The sequence below is a fragment of the Cucurbita moschata genome, unplaced genomic scaffold, assembly GCF_002738365.1.
Source record: "Cucurbita moschata cultivar Rifu unplaced genomic scaffold, Cmos_1.0 Cmo_Scf00002, whole genome shotgun sequence".
In the NCBI taxonomy this organism is placed as follows: Eukaryota; Viridiplantae; Streptophyta; class Magnoliopsida; order Cucurbitales; family Cucurbitaceae; genus Cucurbita; species Cucurbita moschata.
In genome coordinates, this window is record NW_019268518.1 from 1133198 (window position 1) to 1154977 (window position 21780).

Genomic DNA, 21780 nt, shown 5'->3' on the forward strand with positions numbered 1-21780 from the left:
TTTTTTTTTTTTTTTTTTGTTTTTGTTTTTCTTTCTTTCTAGACTCATCTACTTATCCACTTCATGGTCGTTCAAGTTAATTTTGAAAACCTATTTTACTCCAATTTTCTTCTGCCCTTTATTTAAGAGAGGGAGCTTCTTCAATGATTTCATTGCACTCCTCTTCATTTCTTCTCTCTTCATATATATAATAGGAAAAATATCCATAAATAATACAAAATAAGCGCTAACAAAACTTGAAGATCTTGGATTTATCTGCTTCTTCTTTTATTGATTTTTCTTGTTGAACTTGGGATGAACACTCTCCATTCTCAGGGTGAGATTGGACAGAAGTTTTAACTCGTTCTTCTTTTGAAACATTGTTTCCAAGATAATCCGATCAATCGACTGAAGTAGTTTTTTTACCTTTTAAGATCCTTCAACTTTGATGTTGTCAACCATTGTTGCTAAACAGTTGAGAGCACCTCACCCTCACATGGCTCTTCATAACCTATCTCCACCATTTAAAACAACTCATTTGATTTTAGAAAAAATTTGATCAACATCCGCCAATAATCACAGCAACCTTCAAATCTCAAGATAGCAAGTTGAACAAAATTATCAACTTATCTCTCTCCTGTCATTCTTGGTGCCCCAAGATTGCTATGATACCAATTGTTAATTTAGTAAAATTTTTTTAGAGAAAATAAATTTGTATTATTAAAGAAGGATGCTAAATTATATCGTACATTTTCTACCAATGACAATATAGGTATATGGTAATTTAGATCATTTTCAACATTCATGCATCCAAAAATTATACTCCTAATTAGACATGATTCGTACTTAATTAATTAAATACGAACTAATAAACCTCCATGTATATGAATGCATACATTTCCGTACCTATAAGTAATCCTTCATCTTTAGGTAGGGAATAAGTCTCATGTTTTTTGGTTTTTACTTTTAATATTTTTAATCCTTTTATTAATTTTATTAATTGTCATGGTTGACGGTCAATTTTTATTTTTATTTTTATTTTTTGGACCCACGAAACATAAACATATGTTAAATTTTTAATATTAATATTTTTAATCTTTCTTTCTTTTTTTTCTTTTTTTTTTTAGTAATTATTAAACTATAAAATTATTATAAAAACCATTTATTATAAGTGAATTATTTTTGCTTGATTATTTAATTTTAAAATATAGGAATTACAATTAATCACTATTTTACTTATATTAGTGTATACATACTGAAACCAGGGTGAGCCAATCAGTTGTACGGCAACTAGACAACGAAAGAGAGGTGCATCTTCCACCAAAAGGACATATAGAACCCGCAGCTCAAGTCGGAAATGAAGAGGTTGATATATTTATGGGTTTTTGTTATATTAATATTCCCTATATTTTGAGTTTCGATTTTCTACGAATTTCGGGAGGCTTTGAATACTCATGTTTGATTGTTGTATCATTTTAAGATCAAAGGAAATAAATATCTGAAAAGAACTAAAAAAACACTGCTCCCATATATTGTTCCATTTGCTCTCACGCTATCGACCAGTTCAACGACCGCCACACCTCTAAGCAATCCCTCAACTCAACTCAACTCTCTGCCATCAGGTAACAAGTTTGGGAATCTAAATGTAAGTAAATTGTCCGATTCATAGTTGAGATGCTAAGAAATGGAGTAAATGATTAGTAGCATCCTACCCTCTAATCTTGGATAATCTTGGATTAGGTATTTTAGAAGAAAGATAACTAAATATTTTAGGAAAAATAATATATTTAGATATCTTAAGAATAGGTTGCTCATGCTCCCGTATAAATATCCCTCCACCCTATGTAGGTTATCATCCCAAGAAATAAAAAAATACATAGTGCACTAGTATTCTATAGCGTGTCTTGTAATCTCTTCTTGATTGGTGTTAATAAATAGTGTGAGTGTTTCCCACATAGAGTTGTGTTCAACAGCCTGGTATCAGAGCGAGGTAGGTGTAGGTTGTCTAATCTCTTGAAATTATTAGTATGCTCTGTGGTTGCAGCTCTATCTGATCTTCCACATCAAAAACGATTCTTAAGATTACTAGTGAGTGAGTTTTTTTGTATCGTGAATAGTGTGTGACTCTGCAAACCTTGTGTCGAAAAGGCTTGTTTGGTATTACTGAGCTATTGTCAACACGATGGGTGACTTCCAAATCGTAGGACGAATCAAGAAACTCAACAACAACTACAACACGTGGGCAACATGCATGATGTCCTATTTACAAGGACAGGACCATTGGGAGGTCGTTGGCAGGTGTGAAACTATGCCACTAGAGGAGGATTCTAATGGCGCCTTGCACAAATGGAGAATCAAAGCAAGGAAAGCAATGTTTGCCTTGAATACCACAATCGGAGAGGAGATGTTGGAGCATATTTGGGATGACCAGACATCAAAAGAAGCATGGGACACATTCGTGATGCTATTCTCAAAGAAGAACGATACAAGGCTACAACTTCTGGAGAACAAGTTGTTGTCAATTTCACAACATGACATGACGATTGCTTAGTACTTTCACAAGGTCAAGTCGATCTACAGGTAGATTACTGAACTAGACCCGAAGTCTGCCATTAGAGAATCTTGAATGAAGAGAATCATTATCCACGGATTGCGATCAGAATATAGAAGCTTCGTTATTACTGTACAAGGATGGCCCGCTCAACCATCACTTATAGAGTTTAAGAATTTGTTAGTCAGCCAAGAAGATTTGGCTAAACAAATGGGAGACATCACATTGAAGGAAGAAGAAGCATTATACACAAGTGAAAGTTGAAGCAGCAAGAAATCGTCTACAAAACGTGGATACAAAAATGGTGACAAAGAAAGAAGCCATCAAGGAACTACACAACTTGAGAGAGCTTAGAATAACGACAACAAGAGTTCTCAAGGAAAGAAATTTGGAGGTATTTGCTACAATTGTGGGAAAAAGAGCCACATGTCTAGAAATTGTTGGTCCAAGAAAAAGTCTGTTGAAAGCAATGTGACAACATCCAAAAAGGAGATGGAGGATGAATGGGATGCAAAGGTACTATGTCTCATAGCAGAAGATGAGCTAGCAACTCATGGCAATGATGGGAGAGCATATCGATTATGACGATGACTGGATCATTGATGTTGGTGAGATAGGAGTGACTCAACCAAGTGAACCTGGTGAAAAGGCAATTGCACCTCAACAATTTAGATAGTCAGAAATAATCCAAAAGTCAAATCTAGAGTATGTCAACACAACTCTTGTATAAAACAAAGTTCATGAGCCAGAGACATGTGAAAAAGCATCACAAAACTTCGGTTGGCAGAAAGGGATGGAAGAAGAAATTATAGCCCTAGATCAAAATCAAACTTGGGAGCTAGTACCAAGACTAGAAGATATCAAATCCATCTCTTGCAAGTGGGCTTACGAAATAGTGTATCTCTCGGATGGATCAATCAAAAGATAGAAGACTCAATATGTAGCTCGATGGTTCTCTCAAGAATATGGACTAGACTATGGTGAAATGTTTAGTCCAGTGGCGAAGATCACTATTGTACAGGTTCCTCCAGTACTTGTGGTAAATAAAGATTTGAAATCATGGCAGATGGATATGAAGAATGCTTTCTTGAACGGAGAGTTAAATAGAGAGTTCTACATGGACTAATCAAAGAAATTCGAAAATGAAGTTGGAGTCATTAGTCAGTATATGCAAAGTCCGAAGAAGCCTCATTTGGATGTAGCTCGACGGGCCTTGAGATATGTCAAAAGTACAATCAATTATGATCGTTTGTATAAAAGAAGCAAAGACTACAAGCTAGTTAGATACCATGATGCTGACTATGCAGGATATCACGATACCCGAAGATCAAGCATCAGGTATGTGTTCAAGCTCGATTTGAGAACAACTTCTTGGTGTAGCAAAATATAACCTTTAGTATCATTGTCAACTAAAGAAGCAGAGTACAGAGCAGTAGCTGGAACAACTCAGGAAAGTACATGGCTGAAACTCTTGATGAAAGATTGGCACCAGAAAATTGACTATCTAATACCACTTCATTGCGACAACCAATATGCGATTCTTATAACAAAAAATCTGGTGTTTCATGCTAGAACAAAACATGTGGAGGTGCACTATCATTCCATTAAAGAGAAAGTTCAGAATGAAGAAATCGAGATGAAGCAGATCAAGATAGAAGACCAAGTGACATAATTGTTTACAAAAATGCTAACATGAGAGCTTTCGTTGTCAACTCAACATGGTGCAGCGAATGAGGACTATTGTGGAGGGAGAGTGTTAAAATATCATCACTAGCCCAATAGAGTTAAGTCCAATAATTATGAGCTCATTGTAAATTTATTTTCATAAAATGATTTAGATATTTTAGAATAAAGATGACCATATATAAGGAAAAGATTGGATATTATAGGAAAAAGATTCAAATATTTTAGGAATAGACTTTGGAGGCTCTAGTATAAATACTCCCACTCTACCTAGGTTATCATCCCAAGAAATAAGAAACAACATTAGTATTTTAGAGAGTGCCTTGTAATTTCTTCTCGATTGGTTATTAATAAAGAGTGCGAGGGTTTCCCACAGAAAGTTGTGTTCAACATACCCCAATGAACGCTCCAATTCAATAGACTCTAGCCCACAATGAGAGTAAGAAGATCCTATGTTGGACGGTGAATATGACGATCGAGTATGGAAGAGGGGATTGTATGAAGTATTTGTTGAGAGTCAACGTTTCATTCACACGGCGGAATTATCCCCACTATAAAGCTTTTCTATAACTATGACTCAAACACAAAGTTAAGGTTTGTAGAAAGAAAATCAGATCGGAGAAAAAGAGCTGTAGAGATAATTAATTTTTTATCGAAGAGAAAGTGTGAGATGCTCATTTGACATATTTGAATGTAATGAAGTCCATAGTTCATACCGGCACCTACAAGCTCAATGTAACACCCTATTTAACAGAAATAAAATTAACATAGGGCAAGGAATAAGAATTTAGGATTTAACAAATGGAAAAGGTGAAAATAATAATAAATATATTCATTAAAAATTGGAAAATTACTCTAAAAATTCAGCCATGAGAGAAACAGCCCTAAAGGTTAGAAATAGAAAAACAACCTTGACACTTGGAAAATTATCATCTCTGAAGATAACAAATTTCAAGAAATTTGACGCCTAAATATCTTGAAATTTGACGCCTATATATGTTAATTTTGTAAGAATGGTGTAAAACGAGGTACATATCTCCTAGCTGGATGAGAGAGTCCAAAAATTATATTTGGTTACAAAATGTATAGAACTGAGAATTAAGTATGAAAAATGATACAATTTTGGAAGTTTGGAGTAGAGTTGTTTTCTCCTAAAAATTCAATCTTTATAGAATTCTTACTTCCCGAATTATAAATAAATAAATAACTGTAAAGATTTGTATAATTGGGGAACTAAGAATTGTGGAAATCAATGGCTGTCGGTAGAATTCCCATCCTTACATAATTGAAACAGGCCTCACGATTCAATTCCCATCCTTACATAATTGAAACAGGCCTCACGATTCAAAATCCAAATTGGCACTCAGAGCTTCGACACGCACTGCTGATCCCAGAGAAAATGGGGACGCCCATCATAGCTGCTCAACCTTTACTCTGCAACAACTCTTTTCTACTGATTAAACCTTATGCTTCCTCCTTCCCTTTCCAATTCTGCACACCACAACAACCAATGCTTTCTCGCTCAATCTACACAAAAACCGCCTTACAACCCTTGCCCCGTCGCCGGAATTACTCTCCCATCTGCCCTGCCGCTCGCCGGAAGCCAACATTGGTCGATTCTCCGGCCTTTTCCGACGAGGGTAATTCCGATGTCCGACGGGTTCTTCAAATTCTGCTATGGGCTGCTGAGGGGGTTTACGTTTTGTGGTTATTTCTCCTTCCTTATGCCCCGGTTTGTTTTAATCGCTATTGCATTTAGTTTAGCTTAATTCTATGTCGGGAATTAGGGTTTTACTTGATGAAGTAGATAACAGTAGATGTGGATCAGAAAGTTCATTGCTCTTGGTTTTTAACAATTACAGGGAGATCCTGTATGGGCGATCAGTTCTGAAACAGTGAATTCTCTTGTGGGTCTTTCTCTTAACTTCTTTTTTATATTGCCTGCTATGAACTCTGGTACGCTTCGTTTCTTCAATCAATTCAAAAAAGTATATCTGATGTTTTGTGAAATTAATTTTGATTCCTTCATGATTTTTGGCATGGCAGTCGGCATCCGTCTGATTGATGCTCCTGTTCTTCACCCAGTAAGAATTACTTTCAAATGGTTGACCTCAATATTTCATCGTTCTTCACTCAATGACACCATTGTCATGATGGAGTTTTCTTTCTCATCAGATGTCTGAGGGACTGTTCAATTTTGTCATTGCATGGACGCTCATGTTTGCTCCACTGCTGTTCACCGACCGAAGGAGGGACCGGTACACTGGTTCATTGGACCTATTGTGGGGCTTTCAGATGTTCCTTACCAACAGTAAGCTTTATTTCTTGCTACTTTCTTTGATTAATCAACTTCAGTGAATATATATATCATCCCTTAACAACTGTTCTTCATTCTGTCTTTGATTTCTCCATATAGTTTAGGGGTGGGTCAGATAATTGTGTTAACAAAATTTTCATGTCATTCACCAGCCTTTTTGATACCTTATATGGCCATCCGGCTTAATGAGGGTAGCAAAGACTCTGCCCCGCGACCGCAGTCGAAACTGGGCTCTTTGATGACGACTAGAGCGCCTGTTGTTGGCCTGATCGGTGGTGCAGCATGCATCATATCAATAATCTGGTCTTTCGTTGGTCGAGCAGAGGGTAATTTTGGAGGTATAGCAGAGAGATGGGAGTTCTTGATCCAATATCTATCTTCAGAGAGGTTAGCATACGCATTTATTTGGGATATTTGCCTTTACACTGTGTTCCAGCCTTGGTTGATTGGAGAAAATCTTCAAAATATGAAAGAGAGCAAAGTTGGAATTGTAAGCTCTCTTAGATTTGTCCCTGTTGTTGGCTTAATTGCGTATCTTCTTTTTGTGAAACTTGATGAGGAATTATAACATCACCTTGGTATGTAAATCATATAAAAACTAAAAATATATGATGAATTTGATTCTTTGCAATACTTATTGCAACTTGTTGATGAATAACATTTGCCCAATTCACTTACAACACTCTTGATTCATCTACCCTTACATATGTCATGAGCCAAACCTTTGAATTCTCTCTCAACACTACTTGCAACCACAAACTCCTTTATCCCTCAACATTTCTCCATATCATATCATTTTTCTTAACCTCTCATATCAGCTTTCTTCTTACTTTCTGGAATATCCAATTAAGTTATTTTTGCTCTGTTCACTTCTTTCCATTTTTGCCTCTCTTACTCTCCCTCTCTTTCTTAATTTGGGAGGTTTTGTTATATATGGCTTCCTTTCTTAAATTTAGGGCTGAAAAATGGATTAGTACTCTAGCTATGCACCCTCTTATTGGGCCTTCCAACATCTACATACCTTGCTATTTTAATTCAAATTCCTCACTTGTCATGCCCAAAAAATTTGCTCATGGATTTACTACTTTGCACAATGAATAGATTAGGTATACAAAGTTATTTCATACTAAATAATTATTATAATTGAGAGAACTAATGAGAGAAAGTCAAGAATGTATGCAAGATTATTGGCTAAATGGCCGGGTATAACTCTATTTTTGGAGAGTTATCATTCCCTCGGACTTAGAAGGATTGCTCATGCTTAACTAATTGTTCTCTCCTCTCTTCATTTTTTCTCTCATTTTCATTTTTCTCTCATTTTCATTTTTCTCTCATTTTCACTTGCTATCACTTGGGGTTTTTGTTTTGGAGTATTCATCGAATCATGATTCAACTCACATCCTTATATTCTTCCCCTTAACTCAGTGTTCCCGGTTCTATGAGTCCCTCCAATTTTAATGCAAATCAACACTCATTCCCCTTTGTCTCAACTCTCTTGCTAGCATCATATAATCTTCGGGATGATTAGATAGGCTAACACTCATTCCCCTTTGACTCAACTCTCTTGCTAGCATCATATAGTCTTCCGTTTGACCACAAATCTTCCATGGATGATTAGATAGGCTAACACTCATTCCCCCTCAACTCTCTTGCTAGCATCATATAGTCTTTAGTTTGACCACATTTGTTATACAATTCACGATAGCTTTTCTTAGTCTCCCATTGTCTTCGATTCAAACACCTTTATTGGTTATGCAAATTGCTTGACAATCGGAGAATTGTTTATTTATTTATATATTTATTTTCTTTAGTTTCGAGAGTTCAAACTCTAGGTTGAAGAGGAGTGCTCCCGACCTTAGAGTTATATTTTCATGTATTTCATTTTATTTTATTTCATAAAATGGTGGGGTGGTAGAGTTGATTTTATACCACAAACTTAAACTTGTAATTGTCCTCAATGCGCATTGTTGTAGATTCGGATTCGGAATTATTATTGGAATTTGTTTGGGAAAATGGTTTAAGGTTGGGCGGTGAACTAGGTTGGAATTTCTCTTGATTCGGATGAATACCTTTATTTCTCGATTGTTGTTTTATTTATTATAAGGAAGCATTTACAGTGGATGCTATGACCATGACTCCGTAGCAAAAGCTACTACATATATGGGTCAGGTGCCCAACTTAAAAACATAAGTAGCTTAGATAAAGATATTATGAAGAGATGCATGGACAAAATGATGATGGACAAAATGATGATGACTCCATACGTAGACAAACAAAATAATTGAGTAGTGCATGGGTGTAGATGATTCTTAGTAGTTCAATCAAAATTTCAGTAGACTGGTAATGGTGACCATCAACGGTTGTGGGAGGGTAGAGGTGAGTTTTGGAAATGTCTTCATGCCCTGATGTCCTTCAGCCCCTCAACATGCTGCTGTGATGTCCTTTTATTTAGACTTTATTATTTTGGATTATGAATTTTGGATTATGAATTTTGGATTATGAATTTTGGATTATGAATTTTGGATTATGAATTTTGGATTATGAATTTTGGATTATGAATTTTGGATTATGAATTTTGGATTATGAATTTTGGATTATGAAACGGAATGTGACATCCCGATTATCTTGGATAGATTATTGTTGAAAGCTAGGGTAATATGTTGGTGGAATAATTCTAAGAATCTTCAAAGTTTCATGTAGCACCAAACTTGCAACAACAAATGAACCAAACAAACCTAACTAGTACTACTAATAGAAGTGAAGTAGAATCCAAGTCGATTATAATATTTATATAACTACACAATATTTTTAATCATTCCTTTCTATATTAAATACCAAAATTAGGATTCCTAAACTTTCAACATACACAACTTAGACTTATAATACTTATTCACAACTACACTCATCATACTTATCTTTCAAGTGAAAAAAATAGCTTAAAACCGCCCGCATAACTTTAGTAAACATGTAATTTAGCCTAGATAAATACACCCTCTCTTGCAATACATGAGGACTGACAATGATGTGTCGTATCGTATCAACCTTACTTTTACTATGATAGATGAAAGACTATTTGTGTCCCATTTCTTGAAAGAACGAAGATCAAAAAGGAAAATAATGAAACGACATGGGAATCGAGTGAAACCAAAAGTTGAATTAGATTACCTAATTTTTACAAAAAGTACAATATTGGACCATTCCATTCTTTAAAGACAACTTGTCATAAGCTCTTATGGATCAGTAATGGCCAAACTAGTTCAATTTTAATTCAAGTTAATGTCACATTTGAGCCATTTTTTACAAGTGAGCTCCAATGTTGGAGAGCTCTGAGCTCTCTCAGTTAACGAACGAAGATACAAACCATACTAAGCATACCATAACTAAGCATACAGAAAATTATATAGAATAAGAGAAGGAGAAAACACAGTTGAGTTGTTTGGCAACACAACAAAGTGCAAACCAATTGGGTGTAAAAAGGTTTCAACTTCCAAGCTAACAACACCTTCATATTTTCCATCAATTTATGGGATAAAACACAATAAAAACACAGAAATGGATTTCTTAACAACACTCTTCCAACTTCCATGGGGTCGAGTGTCGATATCAGTCTCTTGGTCGTGCTAACCACAGAGAACTGAGAGCTCGAAGACGTGAAATGTAATCACTGATGACGAGAAGTGCTCGTGCAGCTTGACGAGTAGTTAGTATTCGATGCATCTGTTGTAGCGTTTGTTGTCTTAGAAGATCAGCCTAAAAAACAAAGACACGAAAGATTTCTTGTTTGTCACGTGGTTTTGACGAGCAAAAACTCGAATCGAAAGGTTCGACGTGTTTACCTGATGGAGAAAGTTCTCTAGCGTTGTTAGTTTGCTCATTGCTATAGCCATTTGGCCCATGTAATCGGCAACATTACCGGAACAGGCAGGTCCTAAAGAAGCAGAGGAAAGAGTTTCTACAAGAGATTGTTGCAAAGCTTCAATCCCTTGTGACAATGCATCTTCAGCTTGTTGTGAAGATTGCTGCAAATTGCATATGCCCATCAACTGCTGATCCGTTAAAGGCTCCAAATGGTTCCCAACTATCTGAACAATTGTTGTTTCAAATCAAGGGCTCCGAATTACGTTAAACTTATACACAACTCAACTCAAACAAAAGTTAACGTATATCTCGAGCTAATGAAAACATTTTACCTTCAGAAGTTCGGACGAACGGAATCCTCCTAGCCACATGAAACACCTCTCGGCTGGAGTCTTCCACATGCCCGAAAGAATGTGAAATACGTCAGCCTTGGCGCCAACGCTTTTCAGCCTGAAGAGTTCATCATAATGTGCCATCACCCCATCGACAAGAAATCGCAATTCATCGTCGCTCAACTGAGAATTTGCCGATGCTCTCAAATCATTGATCAGACGTTGATGCTCGTCGAGCCACCGTGCATAGTCGAGATCAAACGCCAAGGCACCTAGGGACAGTATTATGAAGCAACACATTCAAATCATCCAAGAGTTCATTTTATAAATATGTGTAACCATGAATGAATTCATGTTTGCTTACCATTTCCTGGCATCGATAAACAATGGTTGGCTGTCCCAGAAGCCACAAAAATGCCCTGATATCAACCAAAAACACATTAAAGAAAATCAACAATGAAACCCAGAAAGTGTCGGTCGGTGGAACACCTGTTGGCGTGCTCGATGAAGATCCTGTTCTAGCTGTGAAAGCCTCTGTCGACTGTTTTCCAGCTGCTGGACATATGCCTATCCAAAACCAAAACCTATAAATGTTCCAAATATGTTTCCTTCATCAACATAACATGTAAAAATCCCAACTTTAACATCATGGCAAAGATCATGACGGCGGCCCCTCTAATCCCAAGTTTACCTTCTTCCTCAGCCGACTCTTCTTCGCTGCTTCTCGATTCTGAGCAAGCCTACGAAGAGTCTGCTATGAAGATTCATATGTTCTTAAGCAATAAATTATGAAAATGCAAAACAGAGAAGAGACAGAGCTTAAGAAATGACCTTCTGGTCAGCAGATTTCGGTTTAGATTGATCCATGGAATCCACGGCCACAAGAACTCCATGAGCAGCTCCCGGAAACTAAGAAAAAAAACAGACACAAAAACCATTTAGCTCACAAGAAATTTAAAAATATAATAATCTGAAACCCTGTAACTCTGTTTCTGTTCTTTCTTCTTGTAATTTAAGCACCTGGTTTCTTTCATCATTGTCGATGTCTGTAGAAGTGTCAGTCTGCTGGCTATTATCAGCCATAGCTGACTCACCCCAGTTCTCAAAGCTTCCGTTTCCCAACGATGACGCAGCCGCCACCGTCTGCGGCGGAGCTAGCCTCTTCAACCGCATCAATTGCTGTCCTGTGTCTAAATACCCTGTTTCTAATGAACCCACATCCGTGTTCTACAAAACCATTCAACAACAACCCACAAACCCATTAAAACGCACAAATTTCATACACTAATAGAACACGACAAGAACAGAGAGATTGATGAAATACCGCGTAGGGTAGGTGGTGGATTGGAAAAGCTGCGTCGTGGATCAATTTTAAACTGAAAACTGAGCCTAAAAGTATTATTTTAAAAATCAGAAGGTAGTTAAAGAAGATGAAATGTTGAGAGAGAGAGAGAGAAAAAGAATACTTGGGCTTAAATCAACAGAATTATGGGGACGAAAATCAGCGGATTGTTGAAGCTCCTCAATATCCGGAAGAAACCGCGTATGGTGACCACTGTCGTCTCCTCCCCTGTTTTAATAACAAAAAACAGAGAGCCGCCATGGAAGTAAATAACACGAAGAAAAACAAAAAATAAAAGAAACCCATTAAAGAGGGAGATGAACAATGGTGGCATACCGGAGAAGGATGGAAGAAGAAGAAGAAGAATGGGGATAGAGGTGATCTGGGTTATGAAAGCTCTGCATTTTGACTACAAAACAAATAAGAACACCCCGACCACTTTATTTGTCTTTCTCAGGAAACAAACAAGAAAATAAGAAAGCAATTTGTGGGAAGAGAAGAAGAAGAAGAAGAAGAAAGAAAAGCAATCGAAGTTGAGTGGAAGAAAATCTTTTGTTGCATCTTTTTAACAACAGGATTGCGTATCACTCTCTCTCCCTCTGCCTTCCATTAAACAAATTGTTTTTTGTTTGAAGAATCAGAGTTTTCATTATTGCTGTCTGACTTGGGATTTTAGTTTCCCAATACTCTTCCAGAGATCAAACAGATTTCACTCTCCTTCTTCTCCCTCTACGTAACCCCTTTGTTTGTATCTCCCATTTTCTATTAACTATTCTTTTCTTGGTTGAAGATGAATATGAAATTGCAGAGAAAGCGAGGGATTTCAGATTACAAAATCTGTTTACTTTTTTCTATCTTCTTTCTGTGAAAAGTTGTATTGTGATATTGATTGGATTGGTGTACTTCGATTTTGTCCTATGCTTAGCTCAATCAATGATGATAATCTACTAAAAACTAAAACTTTGTTTCTTCCGTCCTTCGCATTATCAATTTACTTCAAAAATATTGTTTATACTCTCGGTGTTGTTATACTCGTGTGACATTCTATATAGATTCGAGAAGAGAACGAAACACTTTTTATAAGAGTATGGAAATCTTTCCGTAGCAAACCTGTCTTAAAACCTTGAGGGGAAGCCCGAAAGGGGGAGCCCAAATAGACAGTATCTGCTAGCGGTGGGTTTGAGCCGTTACAAATGGTATCAGAGCCAGACATCGGTGGTAGACATGAGGCGGTGTGTCAGCAAAGACGTTAGGCCTCGAAGGGGGTGGATTTAGTGGGGTCTCACATCGATTAGGCCTGAAAGGGTGGATTGTAATATCCCACATTGGTTGGAGAGGTAGTAGACATGAGGAGGCAGTGTGTCAGTAAGAACGCTGGCCCCAAAAGGGATGGATTTGATGGGGTCTCACATCGATTGGAGAAAGAAATAAGTAGGATACTGAGCCCAGAAGGGGTGGATTGGGGGAGAAAAACGAAACATTTTTTTACAATAGTGTAATATCTCACATTGGTTGGGGGAGGAGAACGAAACAAAATAAACAAAATTTGTTCGTATAGCTTCTAAGCAGAGTACATGTATAATCGTGTCGGTAAAAGACCAACAAAGGTAGAAATAATGTACACTTATTTTCAATTTAGATACACTTTTTATGTAAGCCCAAATGAATTAAATGCTCCCTCTTATAATCTATAAATAGGGCACTCTAAAATGAACATGAATGTGGTCGATAATGATGAAATAAAATAGAATTTTATTATGAAATAAATGTGAAATAATTCTGTTTATATAGAAAAAAAAAAACATGGAATGAGAAATAAATAGGCATTTATGAAGCAATGTAGAGTCGATAAGTAACAATAATAGAGGGTTGAAAGAGAATTGACATGAAAGTGAATATTAAATATACCAAATAAGAGAGGCATGTAAATAAGCAATTATGAACCAGATTTCAATAAATGCTCAAGATTTGCTTTGACATTTTGTTGTTTAGAAGACAAAGATTTGAATGCTTACACCAACCTACTTCAATCGTATACCACCATTATCAAACAAATAATTCTCACAATCTGATTTTTAAGGTTTCGAATCATAGATCACGATGTGGACTGATAAACCAATGAACGAGAAATACGATAAATTTTGTGCGAACTTAGAAATATACAACGCGACCTTTGAAAGATGAAAATAATACGTTTACATATCAAAAGTTTATTATAACATGAAGACCATGGAACAAGATGCAAAAAGTAGACCACCCTTAAGTACATAAGGATTCACGCCTCAAAACGACCCTCCTCTATGACCATGAAACTTCTGAATACTTCTCCACTTCGACTAGCAATCAATAGCCACCTCAAAAGGAAAGGCTAAATATTTGGTGAGTATAATCATACCCAATAAACAACCTACTTGAAGGCTCTAATTGAATCCTTGATTTAATTTGTTACCATAGGCTTGCTTCTAAGCTCTAGGAAGTTCGAGCTTAAGTTCTATAGGTATTTGAGCTTCTAGGAGGCTCCAAAATTCCAAATGGTTCTCATGCATGTCACAAATCTAAGGGAGTCTAGAAATCGTTCTCATACTTATATCAAACCCAATTGTGGTCTAAAAGTCATTCTCTTACTTAAATCAAACTCAATCAAGGTTTAGAAGTTGTTCGTGCACTACGGATAAGGTATATGAGTACACAGGGAGTGGTCTAACTCTAGTGATACCGTTCAAAACTACTAGCAGATATGGTAAATTGTCTTAATCTTTCTTGAATGTCGTGGAGGATAACTAGATTTTTTAGGACATCTTAACGGTATATATCTTAGTTTTATGGAGATAATTTGGTTCTTGGATAACTAGGTTTCAGTTCTTTGATCGACTTACACATTCTTTGGTATTTGGTCTACTATAAACATCATGACCTTGGTCGTTCACAATCACACTAGTTCTAGTGCTCTACTCTTATCTTAATTTATCTATGCATGCTCATACATGGATATAAGTCATTCTATCAGTTCAATCTTAATTCTTAAACTCGTATGAGAGTCTCTCGTGTAGCATAAATCTTATATAGCTTAAAATTCTAAATTCTCTTTCTAGGGACAATTCAGTCATTCGGTCATTTGTAGAAACATATATATCAGCCTCATAATTCAACTCATTCAAATGTCCTAATCATGGATTCTCTACCTACATAAAATAGTTCAAACTTGGATGATATCATATCTTAGCCATCTCTATCGGTACTACTTGAACAAAATCCTTATGGTTACTTACCTTTTCGTACGTGCCTAAGAAGACCCTATTCCTACTCGTTCGATACCCCAAATTTTTAGAAAATTCCTCAAAACTAGTCCTAAATCAAGTCACAGTTGGATTATTATCAAAATTGGATTGAAAAAGAGGTCGAAGGGGAGGAAAAACCACTTACCATGTGCCTCATGTGTGCATTTACTCGGCCTACCCACATGCAGGTCTCTAGTGCAGTCGCGCCTCACTTTGTGGTTCGCAAATCAGATAACTCAATTTTCTTTCTTTTATTTTCTCAGTTGTAGTCGTATACCCGCTGATATGTCTTTACCCTGTCAATTAACCTCAATGTGATGCATCACCTCTTTCTTTTGAATTTAACGTAGAGATAATAAGGAGTTGAAATATTTGTTTGAGTTGCGAAAAATGAAAACGTTATCATTAAACAAATTTGTACCATTGTTAGAACGTCAGATAAATAAATCTTTTAATATATATCATTAAAACAAGAACCTGATAGTGATCATAACTCTATTTAAGGTTCTTAATTAAGTAATGTTGAAGTTATTTGTAAAAGTATAAGGACACAAATAACACTTAATAATTCATCGTTATATATACATTACTACAAAGTTGGTGTAATTATCTTCAATTTGTTCAAAACATTTCATGGGCTTGCTTTGTATTTTTGCATTAGTGATGGTTCAAGCATGCTTTGGTTTGCCGGTTGAGCAATGGAGAGTGCATGTAATCAACGACATGAAAAGTCATCAAACTCTTTTGCATGTCTCTTTTTAAGTGATCCTTTATATTTTCGGATAAAACTCTTTTATAATGTTCCAAAAAACGCCAAATGTCGTGACTAGCTTTAAATCTTTTTTCACTACACGTATGACACAGCCCCTGAATGTGTCATGTGTGTGATAATTTTTTATATGTGATATTCTGTTATATTATGCTATAAGATATGCCAAATAATATTATGGTATAAACGAAATGTCATGTTATGTAACAAGAAGCTATGTCATGTTATGACATACCTTGATATGTTATGTTATGCTAGGATATTCTATGACATGTTATGATATGTTTTGAAAAAAAGAAATTTATGATGTACGACTTCCCTATGTCATGTCTTGGAAGCTATGTTATGTATGAGATGACGTATAAGAATTATGCATGCATAATCACCCGATTTAATATGTTATGAAAGAATGGAGATTGTCTTGCATCATTATAATGTCATGATGGAAAGTACGAGAACCTAATGCACAACTCTGTGTTCATATGCATAAGGATACTTTTCTATTATGATGAGTCCAAATGCGTACACTATGAGATAGATTATGACCATCATGTTCGCCATGATGATACAACGATCGCTATTCCCTTTGGGTGTTCTAAAATAGCCTCTCAGTGAGTACTAGCCCGGCCAGCAGGCCCAGCGGGTGTGCAAGCCCGCCTGGTAGGTCCACGTTCGCACGTGTGGGCTGTGTGTAGAGAAGTATTGCACATCCAATTTAACTCAGGCTAGAAATCTACCTAAGAGAATGAAATAATGTTTTAAATGATAGAACTCACTATGTTGGATGTGTTTGCATTTCACGACCCCAATAATGGAGTCACTTACTGAGTATTTCTTAAAATTTTCAAGTCATGTGCTGGAGGATATTTTATGTGCATGACATGATATGATACAATGTATGACAAGAATGACGCACAGTAAATATGTTTTAACACGGTATACAACCCCGATATATGTTTTAAAGGTTGTGCAATACAAAACGATACAATATGAAAGAAAATGTGAGAGGTTGTTATTACGTGGTTTGATAAATGAAAAAGCTTTGGACCTCATATATCACTGTATGTTACATGCATCGGAAAATTTTTCCGTTTACGATGGGTATAGATGCGTACATTACGAAAAGGAAAATGATTATTATGTTTATCATAATACTACTGTAATGCCCCGTTAGGTTTAATATATCTATATATATATATATATATATATATAACAAAATAAAGAGGAAAAAATAATAATAATAACTGACCACCTCTCTTTTAATCTCTGCCCCTTCCCTAAAATACTTCTCACATTAGTATCAATAATTTTCCAAACAAAATAGAAAACATAAGCAAAAAGAAAATTTTTTCTAAGTAGAAGCAAATATTTTCTGGAAGGAAGGAAAGATGGTTAGGGGATAACGAAAGAGAGATGTCATTTGAAAAGATTAGTAAGATATTAAGGGATCGTACCAAAAGAGTCCATTAAAATTGGTAGAATACTCTCGCGCGAAAATTTAAATGTATAGATAGATAAAAAAGAGAGGAAGATTTAAAAAATAGATTCAAATGAAAAAAAAAATATATATATATAGATAATAGAGAGAAAAAGATTTGGAAAGAATAATTTATCTGTCATATTAAATGTTAACCGAACAAAAAAAAGATAAGAAAAAGGAAAGATTTGGAAAGAGAATTAATTAGAATAAAAATACAAAGAAAAGATTAAAAAGAGACCAATATTATTAACAAAATCAAAAGAAAAGAAAGAAAAGAGGAATACTAAAAGAAAGAAAAAATAGGGAGAGCAGGAAAGAACGAAACCGAAATAGAAGGCGAAAATACAAAGTCAAAAGAAAAAAAACCTTAAAGAGAAAAATAAAAGTCCAATAATATAATTGAGTAAGAATCCATTAAAAATTGGCTAAAAATATCTCTGAACAAAAATTTCGAGATAAAGCAGAGTACCACGGAAAGAATATCATAAGTCAAGAAAGTATTCACTCCAAAAAAAAAAATAGAAAATGAAATCTTAATATAAATAGAATATATATATATATAATATGTATATATATTTAGATGTATATTATAACGTTCTAAGACTTTATCTATGCAAAGTTTTAATGCTCGCATGAAGTCTAGCACATGAACCATTTTAAGAGTGAGAGAATTGAACGTGAAATTGATGTCATGGATTCATATAGGTTAGCTTGGATACAAAGGGCAAAATTGAACTTTCATTAAGGATAAATTGGTGACACTAGTATAAGCTAATCAGGTAATTTGCCTTAGAATAGGCTAAAGATTGTTTGAATTATGATGATGTATGAGTATGACGTGTTGTGATGTATGTTAAATGTACGTTATTTATGTTTCGATGCATGATGTACATGTTATATGTGATGCACTTAATGGCTTCTATGATGAGTATGATGTATGCATGACGATGTTATTAACGTGATGATGTTTTTCATGTTGAACATGCTTTATGATGTTGTATGTTGTATTGCATCATATTCGACATAGAACACAACCCCAAGAGTAAGAAAATGATATTAATGTAAATATCCATGAGCACATGTTACACAGTGTAACAAAGAGATGAGATTAGAGGGTTGTGTTAGAAGAGACGTATAATTGGATTTAGAGAGACCTCATACATATTGTATGTTCATAAGCATAGGGGCTACTTCCCCTAGAGATGATGAGTGCGGACGCGCACCGTATGATGAGCTTGAATGCGCACAGATGAGGGTGTTCATGAGGCGCATGACACTATGGGGTTTCGTTGACCTCCGAACGTCGTTACAGATTAACTTGACTAGAGGGTCCAGGGAGTGTGCGAGCCCTTGGGGATTCACACTCGCACGTGTGAGTCGTGTGTAGGTAAGTACTACACATCCAGTTTGTCCAAGACTGGAGGACACCCTTATGATGTTTAGAGATAGGTCCCTAAATCATGATTGCATGTGTTTGCATTTGCATGGCTCCCTATAATGGGGCCACTTACTGAGTATTCTTTGAAATACTCAGGTCGTGTGCCACATCATTTTTCAGGTAAAGGCAAGGCGCACTTGTACGTAGGACGGCGATATCGTGAGCAGAGACTGTGGCACGTGCATAGGGTAGACTCATATTTAAATTGCTAGTCTCAAGTTAGAATAGGTTATTTTGCATTTCGTTCTTTTAAATTATTTTATATTTGTTTTTATTTTCTTTAAATTTCAGCATTTCACATTTAAACACGCAAGACCATGGTTGTGTCTTTGAGAGAAAAAGTTGTTTTAAGCATTTTTCGAAGTTTAAGTTATAAATTATGTTCATGTAAGAGTTATATTTTCGCATTAGAGATGAGCATGAGACACTAGTAGCGACTTTGAGTATGTGGAAATTTAGGGTCGTTACAACTATGACACTGATTATTCCTACCAGGTGTTTGGCAAGAGCACTAGAGAATGCTAGTCCAACCAGGAAAGGGGCCTAGGAGGTATGCGAACCGACTGATAGGTCCATATTCGAACGTCTGGACCGTGTGTAGAATACTAAATACACATCTAATGACATCCTTAGGATAGTCGCCTAAGAGAATACAGATTTAAATGATGTCTTATTCATGATTGTATGTGTTTGCATCTAATCCCAATAATTAGGTCACCTATTGAGTATTTCTTAAAATACTAAGTCATGTGGTACTTCTATATTTCAAGTAAAGGAAAGACATTCTTGTACCGCTGATGGCAACATCACTATTAAAGACCATGACACATCACAATTCTATATTTCAGGTAAAGACAAGATTATTCCACTTAAGAAAATATGCTATTAAAGATGGTAGTGACTTTAAGTTAGTTAGAATCTAAGGTCGTTACATATAACCATAAAAGTGAAGAGTGATGTACCTCATATTCCCGGAGTGAATTGGTTCAAATAAAAAAAAAAGAAAAAAAAAAGAAAAGAGAAATGGCAACCAAGGAACATAGTACACAACAATTCCTTATAGGTTGTTGTAAATATTTAAGGTGGTTGTGCAATTTTTTTTTATTTTTTTTTAACGTATGTGAATATGAAACTTAAATGTAGGTGTAAATATGAAAGTGTTAGGGTCTTACTAATGGAAAACTTATGAGCTAATACCATGAAAGTTGCACAAAGTATACTTTCTTTTGTAGTGGCTCAATCATAAAAATTTCATAATGAAACGTGTTTTATTTGGAGCAATTTTATGTTTGATGACATCCTATAAACTATATTTTAAGAATAGTAACATTTATAATTTAGGATCATAATTAGTTATCATGTAAATTTAACATAAAAAGAAAATAAAAGGTTTTGTTAAAATACACTAATAATGAAAAACCATAAATTCAAAAATACTAACCTTAGTCTCTGAAATTGTTAAAAATGACTACAGAAGAGTCCAAAATATTGTGAAATCCCTATACCAAGGGTCTGAGCGTATCAGATCTATGAGATTCCACATCAATTGGAAATAGGAATGAGTGTCAGCGAGGACAGTGGCCCCAAAGGAAGCATTCTTTATAAGGGTGATGCTAGGCCTCGAGGTGGGGAGGGGAGTGGATTGTGAGACCTCATATCAGTTGGAGATGGGAACTAAACATTCTTTATAAGACCTGTGAGATTCTACATCGATTAGAGAGGAGAACGAGTGTCATCAAGGATGTTGGACCCTGAAGATGGGCGGATTGTGAGATCCCACATCGATTGGAGAGGGGAATGAGTGCCACCGAAGACATGAACCCAAAAGGGGGTGAATTGTGAGACCACACTTCAGTTGGACAAGGAAACTAAGCCTTCTTTATAAGTGTGTGGAAACTTCTCCCTAGCATACGCGTTTTAAAAACCTTGAGAAAAAGCTCGAAAGGAAAAGTCCAAAGAAAATAATATATGGGCTATTCCAAGACCCAAGTCGGATCAACCGGACTTCTCTCTTTTATATTTGAGTATAACAAAAATTTACTTATACCCTAAAGTAAAGATATCAATTTATACCATTTATTATATTTTAACCAAAGCAATCTTAATTTACACGTGTAGATTTATAATTATAAAAATTAAACTCAAACTTATCAATGTATCCATTTAGACCATCCCATCAAATGCGTAGATTTCTTTCAAAAACCCAATACAATTATGTCTTCCCATGAGTGTAGACTTTTTTTCAAAAAAATTAGAATCTCTATTTAAAAATTATTAAGTGGAGTTTAATAGATATTCTCCCCCACACCACCCCAACAAATACTTTTTTATAGAGTAAATTTATAAATGATCTAACGGGTGAGATTTGAAATTGCTAAAAATAGAGAAATAGAATTATTGACATTCATATAAGCTACCAATTAATACCTATAAATAAAAAAAATATAAATTAATTAAATATTAAAAATAAAATAAAATATACTACTAAAAGAATCCAACATTAAACAGCAGTTTTATTTATTTATTTATTTTCTCATTCCTTTTATAGAAAGAATTATCCGTTTCCGAGTCCTAAAAAAAAAGAAATGAGAGTGGCAGAGGAGGGGTTACGGGGAAGAGTGCTATGCATGGCCAGAGCTGCCACTGCTCCAAGAGTTGGTGATGTTTGCCAGACTTTATAGTGTGCCAGCGTCCTTTTTTTTTTTTTTTTTTTTTTTTTTTTTTTTTTTTTTTTTTTTTTTTTTTTTTTTTTT

General features: G+C 35.4%; 3 protein-coding genes across 4 annotated transcripts in view; 2 read left to right on the forward strand and 1 right to left on the reverse strand.

Annotated features, from left to right (window-relative positions):
• The window catches only part of LOC111463790, a 4619-nt gene extending 3118 nt beyond the window's left edge, over window positions 1–1501 (forward strand). Inside the window, exon 5 of the mRNA XM_023107700.1 lies at window positions 1245–1501. Coding sequence (XP_022963468.1) covers window positions 1245–1340 — 96 coding nt within the window. The 3' untranslated portion in view covers window positions 1341–1501. The remainder of the gene's footprint in view (window positions 1–1244) is intronic.
• A 3948-nt stretch (window positions 1502–5449) lies between these two features.
• On the forward strand, window positions 5450–7207 carry LOC111455963. Its single transcript, XM_023097630.1, has 6 exons — window positions 5450–5507; window positions 5548–5945; window positions 6076–6169; window positions 6260–6297; window positions 6389–6524; window positions 6683–7207. Exons 2-6 carry the CDS (start codon window positions 5613–5615, stop codon window positions 7096–7098), a joined length of 1017 nt encoding a protein of 338 aa, XP_022953398.1. The 5' UTR covers window positions 5450–5507; window positions 5548–5612; the 3' UTR covers window positions 7099–7207.
• Window positions 7208–9902: 2695 nt separating this feature from the next.
• LOC111455938 (transcription factor HBP-1b(c38)-like) lies at window positions 9903–12899 on the reverse strand. Of its 2 annotated transcripts, none has more exons than XM_023097609.1 (11): window positions 12399–12899; window positions 12187–12290; window positions 12045–12103; window positions 11741–11947; window positions 11552–11629; window positions 11412–11471; window positions 11210–11287; window positions 11085–11139; window positions 10721–10992; window positions 10367–10612; window positions 9903–10280 (listed from the first exon to the last, which is right to left on the reverse strand). In XM_023097609.1, exons 1-11 carry the CDS (start codon window positions 12464–12466, stop codon window positions 10134–10136), a joined length of 1374 nt encoding a protein of 457 aa, XP_022953377.1. In that variant the 5' UTR covers window positions 12467–12899; the 3' UTR covers window positions 9903–10133. The 2 variants fall into 2 exon arrangements, with proteins under 2 accessions (XP_022953377.1, XP_022953369.1); XM_023097601.1 differs by having other exon boundaries at window positions 12045–12109.
• Between the last annotated feature and the right edge of the window lie 8881 nt (window positions 12900–21780).

What these genes read in the sequence shown, in the direction of transcription:
- LOC111455963 (XM_023097630.1), top strand. Translation starts at nt 5,613, where the DNA reads ATGGGGACGCCCATCATAGCTGCTCAACCTTTACTCTGCAACAACTCT. An exon ending in TTCTCCTTCCTTATGCCCCG is followed by an intron (nt 5,946 to 6,075) that starts GTTTGTTTTAAT and finishes TAACAATTACAG; the next exon opens with GGAGATCCTGTATGGGCGAT. An exon ending in TCAGATGTTCCTTACCAACA is followed by an intron (nt 6,525 to 6,682) that starts GTAAGCTTTATT and finishes GTCATTCACCAG; the next exon opens with CCTTTTTGATACCTTATATG.
- LOC111455938 (XM_023097601.1), bottom strand. Translation starts at nt 12,466, where the DNA reads ATGCAGAGCTTTCATAACCCAGATCACCTCTATCCCCATTCTTCTTCT. An exon ending in TCCACCACCTACCCTACGCG is followed by an intron (nt 11,948 to 12,044) that starts GTATTTCATCAA and finishes ATGGTTTTGTAG; the next exon opens with AACACGGATGTGGGTTCATT. An exon ending in TAGAGAACTTTCTCCATCAG is followed by an intron (nt 10,281 to 10,366) that starts GTAAACACGTCG and finishes TTTGTTTTTTAG; the next exon opens with GCTGATCTTCTAAGACAACA.